Source organism: Sinocyclocheilus grahami, unplaced genomic scaffold, assembly GCF_001515645.1.
Source record: "Sinocyclocheilus grahami isolate Dianchi unplaced genomic scaffold, SAMN03320097.WGS_v1.1 scaffold2833.1, whole genome shotgun sequence".
In the NCBI taxonomy this organism is placed as follows: domain Eukaryota; kingdom Metazoa; phylum Chordata; class Actinopteri; order Cypriniformes; family Cyprinidae; genus Sinocyclocheilus; species Sinocyclocheilus grahami.
The window spans coordinates 10,223-14,898 of NW_015508009.1; the positions used below are offsets into that span (position 1 = coordinate 10,223).

At 37.9% G+C, this 4,676-nt stretch overlaps 1 protein-coding gene across 1 annotated transcript in view; it reads left to right on the top strand.

Moving 5' to 3' along the window:
- LOC107575713 (contactin-1a-like) overlaps positions 1-4,676 on the top strand; it is a gene marked incomplete at its 5' end in the record, with an annotated part of 26,706 nt that overhangs the window by 9,116 nt on the left and 12,914 nt on the right. Inside the window, 4 exons of the mRNA XM_016262060.1 lie at positions 54-229; positions 794-889; positions 979-1,185; positions 3,209-3,308. Of these exons, the coding sequence (XP_016117546.1) occupies positions 54-229; positions 794-889; positions 979-1,185; positions 3,209-3,308 (579 nt within the window). The remainder of the gene's footprint in view (positions 1-53; positions 230-793; positions 890-978; positions 1,186-3,208; positions 3,309-4,676) is intronic.

Here is a 4,676-nt window from a genome sequence, read left to right on the forward strand (position 1 = left end):
AACGAAATGTTGTGTCTCGCATCTCGCATTCCTGATGGTGTGTGTGTTCTCAGGTGGAGGCTGGACAACACAGAAATCGTTATTGGAAATGACGATCACTACAGCCTGATGGGAGGAAACCTCGTCATCAGCTTCCCCGACAAGAGCAAGCATGCTGGGAACTACTCGTGTCTGGCCAGCAATGAGTACGGGACGCTTGTCAGTCAGAAGGCCTCTGTTCAGTTCGGATGTGAGTCGCTCTTATAGAAGAGCTCTATTAAAGCTGCCCTGAATGGCCTTGAACACACACACACACACACACACACACACAGAGAGCTGTTATTGTTCAGAGCTTGAAGGATATTAATTTCTGCTGTCAGACGTCTGAAGCGTTTGTGCGGTTTCTGCTGAATTATGACTCTAAAGTGTCCTCTGTGCAGTTTTACTGCTATTATGTGTGAAATTGATGTGTGAGTTAATTAAATTCTATATGTGGTGTTGTCCTGTTTTCAATTATATTAGGCAACATTTTTATTCAGAAATTGCATTAATAGACATTTTTTTAAAGTTTCTCAAGGAGAAATATTACATTTGTTACCAAATATGTAACTTGTAAAAATTTAACTTATTTTTATTATTGCTATTTTTATATGTAGTTATTTATTAAAGAAAATATTGTTAAATTATTATACACAATTCATTCAGTATTATTGTTATCATAATTATGTTACGTTATATTACTCCCGAGGTTGCCATGAATAAGGGTTACTACGCAAAACTAAAACTGAAATAAAATCTCCATCTTGTGTTTTAGACTTGGACATGTTTTCCTCAGACGAGCGGCAGGCGGTCTATGTGAAGGAGGGGCAGGGGGCGGTGCTTCTGTGTGCTCCGCCTCCACACTTCCCAGGTTACCATGGCACCTGACTCTATGGATTGACAGTCATTTCTGCATTTGACTGACACATTTGCATAATTTCCTGTCTGTGCTCTCTGCAGAGGATCTGTCCTTCCGCTGGATGCTCAATGAGTTTCCGGAATTCATTCTTCTGGACAAGCGGCGCTTCGTGTCTCAGACCACCGGGAACCTCTACATCTCCACCGTACGAGCGTCAGACAGCGGGAACTACTCCTGCTTCGTCTCCAGTCCGTCCATCGCCAAGAGCGTCTTCAGCAAGTTCATCCCGCTGGTGCCCATCGCCGAGCGTGAGTCTGTTTATCATCATAAAACTATTTTACATTTGAATTAGGTTTATATTTCTGAGCCCACTGGCAGGTATGTTCTTGATTTAATTATAAACTTACTTCTTTTGCGTCGCAAGTAAATGTATCTTGATGTATGAATCTTTAAACTACTTACTAAAATACTGAGGGAGAAAATAATTTTTTGCAGTTTAAATCAAGGTTATAGGCATAGATGTTTTAAACACATTTGCTTTTGACACCAGTGTAAATACTACTGTTTTTACTATTTTTACTAATACTGTTTTTCAGTTTCTGAATAAAATGTAAGAGACGCTTATGCAGAGGTGCTGCCAGATGATAAGAGTTATAACTTCCATTGTAGAAACCACTTGATAGTGTTACTGAGTGTAAAACTGACAGAGTGAGGAAGGAACAGCAAAGATCTGAAAGAGAAAACAAACTGTCTGTGGTTTCTGAAGTACTTCTGATTGAGCTGGTGCTTATTTTAGGTCTGTTCAAGATCAAATAATCTCCTCAAAGAAATCTGCTCCACACACACAAAAACAAGATTTCACACATGTTAGTTCAGGAATAATAGTATCCCATTATATAGTCCTACTTCATCATGATCTCTTCACCATAACTAGACGAGACTAGTTTGTTTCTGATCCCTCAGTAGCTAATGTTCTTCTGTGTGAGAACTGAAAACTGTCCAGAATGAATCATTACTACTGTTTAGTCTCAAATAAATGCTCATTTTCAACTGTAGAGAAAGTTTGAGGTCTGAAAGTAACAGTATATCTCAGTATATCAGTAACAGTATATCTATAACAGTATATTTTTCACCACTTCAGCAGCACTTACACACACCAAAACTTAGAGTCTTATTCCCCTCTATATTCTGAAGGTTTTTACTGAGGGGTTTGTTTGTATTTCATTCACACTGATTTATACAACATTTTATGCCTAAAAACATGGTGAAAGTGCATATTTTGTCAAGTTTGTCAGTTTGTTTCTCCACTTCAGCAGCACTTACATACACCAAGACTTAGAGTTTTATTCCTCTCTATATTCTGAAGGTTTTTACTGAGGGGTTTGTTCATATTTTATTCACACTGATTTATACAACATTTTATGCCTAAAAACATGGTGAAAGTGCATATTTTGTCAAGTTTGTCAGTTTGTTTCTCCACTTCAGCTGCACTGACATACACCAAAGCTTAGAGTTTTATTCCTCTCTATATTCTGAAGGTTTTTACTGAGGGGTTTGTTCATATTTTATTCACACTGATTTATATAACATTTTATTTGTTGAAAACATGGCGAAACTGCATATATTTAAAGGTAAAGAGTTTGTTTCTCCACTTCAGCAGCACTGACATACACCAAGACTTAGAGTTTTATTACTCTCTATATTATGAAGGTTTTTACTGAGGGGTTTGTTTATATTTCATTCACACTGATTTATACAACATTGTATTCCTAAAAACAGGGTGTAAATGGACTCGTTTTCTGTCTGTTGACAGTATTTTCTGGTATACTAAGTGATAAAAAGTAATATGTATATATAGTAATATGTTTATTTCTGTAAATGTGTAACATTAGGGCATATTTAACTAGGAATTGCCCTATTTTCATATTTAAACATAACATTTCAGAAAACTTGAAATAGAAAACAATATTTGAATACTCAATGTACTGTGATCAGCTGGTGAGGTATGGTGTTATTTGTTAGTTAGTTTTTACCCTTTTCACCTGCGCTGCCTTGCTTTAATTCCACATGAACATTTAATATCTAAAGCAAATCAGTAGTGTAAAACTACATCCTCGGTTCAGTCCCAACATTGCATGCTCGTGATTCATACGTGTGTGTGTGTGTAATATTATAGTTGTTTGTGACTGTCACAGCATCATGAGTGTGTTGAGTCGAAGTGCTTCAGAGCTGATAAACAAACAGGAGAGACTCGCTCGTTCTGCTGGAAGAAAGAACGAATTCATGAGGTCTTCAGTCATTAACTGCCATCTCATATGTGCTCTCTGTCAGGTTCTCTGAGGAAATATCCCGCTGATATCAAAGTCAAATCTGCAGACACGTACACGCTGCTGGGGCAGAACGTCACGCTGGAGTGCTTCGCGCTGGGAAAGTAAGAAAAACGCCACACAAATGACTTCTCAGTGTTTGCAAGGCAGCACTTCAGTCATTTTCCTCAAACGCTTCATTATTCAGCACAATATTCTGCAAATATTTCAGTTTGAATCGATTAACATCCAGATTTCACTCAAACTGCATTTTGTAGATCATTTCAGCTTTATGCTGTATGTGCGGTCTGCCTGTGCTCTATATAAACTCTTTTAAAACTTACATTTTTAAAGTACAAATGGAGAAAATCTTCTATTAACTGAGACTGATACAATATTCAATATTTAGTAAAGCATCAGTGCCATCACTGTAATATTTTCATAATATCTGAATTACTATGCGATGTCTTTCTTGCATGTATTTTCATACTGAATTCTTATGATTATATTTCTTAAAGTACAAAGATATTTGCATGCTGAATCACCATCAGGCTTTTTTTCCCTAGCATTTATTTTCATACTGAATTATGATTACATTTATTAAAAGTACAAAGAAAATCTCTTATTGACTTAAATTAAGAAAATAACATCATAATGACCACACAGAACAGCCTAGCAACTGCATAGCAACACCCTACAAACCATCAAAAAAATGTACAATACCTTACAACACTCTAGCAATGCCCTAACAACCACTCAGAACATCTTAGTAGCCGCATAGTTACCTCCCAGCCTAGCAACCACCCAGAGTACCTTAGAAACTGTAAAATAACACCCTAATGACCACACCCATAATATTGTACAATACCCTACAACACCATAGCAATGCTCTAACAACCATCCAGAACACCCTAGTAACTGCATAGCAACACCCTAGCTACCACCCAGAATACCCTTGAAGCTGCAAAGTCACACCCTAATGACCATCCAGAACACCCTAACACCTGCATAACAATATCCCAGTCTAACAACCACCCAGAATACCTATGAAGCTGCAAAGTTACTTGCTAACAACCATCCAGAACACCATAATAACTGCATAGCAACACCCTAGCAACCACCCAGAATACCCTAGCACAGTTACACCCTAATGACCATTCAGAACACCTTAACACCTGCATAGCAACATCCTAGTCTTAACAACCACCCAGAATACCTATGAAGCTGCAACGTTACACCCTAACAACCATCCAGAACACCCTAACAACTGCATAGCAACATCCTAGTCTTAACAACCACCCAGAATACCCATGAAGCTGCAAAGTTACACCCTAACAACCATCCAGAACACCCTAACAACTGCATAGCACCATCCTAGTCTTAACAACCACCCAGAATACCTATGAAGCTGCAAAGTTACTTGCTAACAACCATCCAGAACACCCTAACAACTGCATAGCAACATCCTAGTCTTAACAACCACCCAGAATACC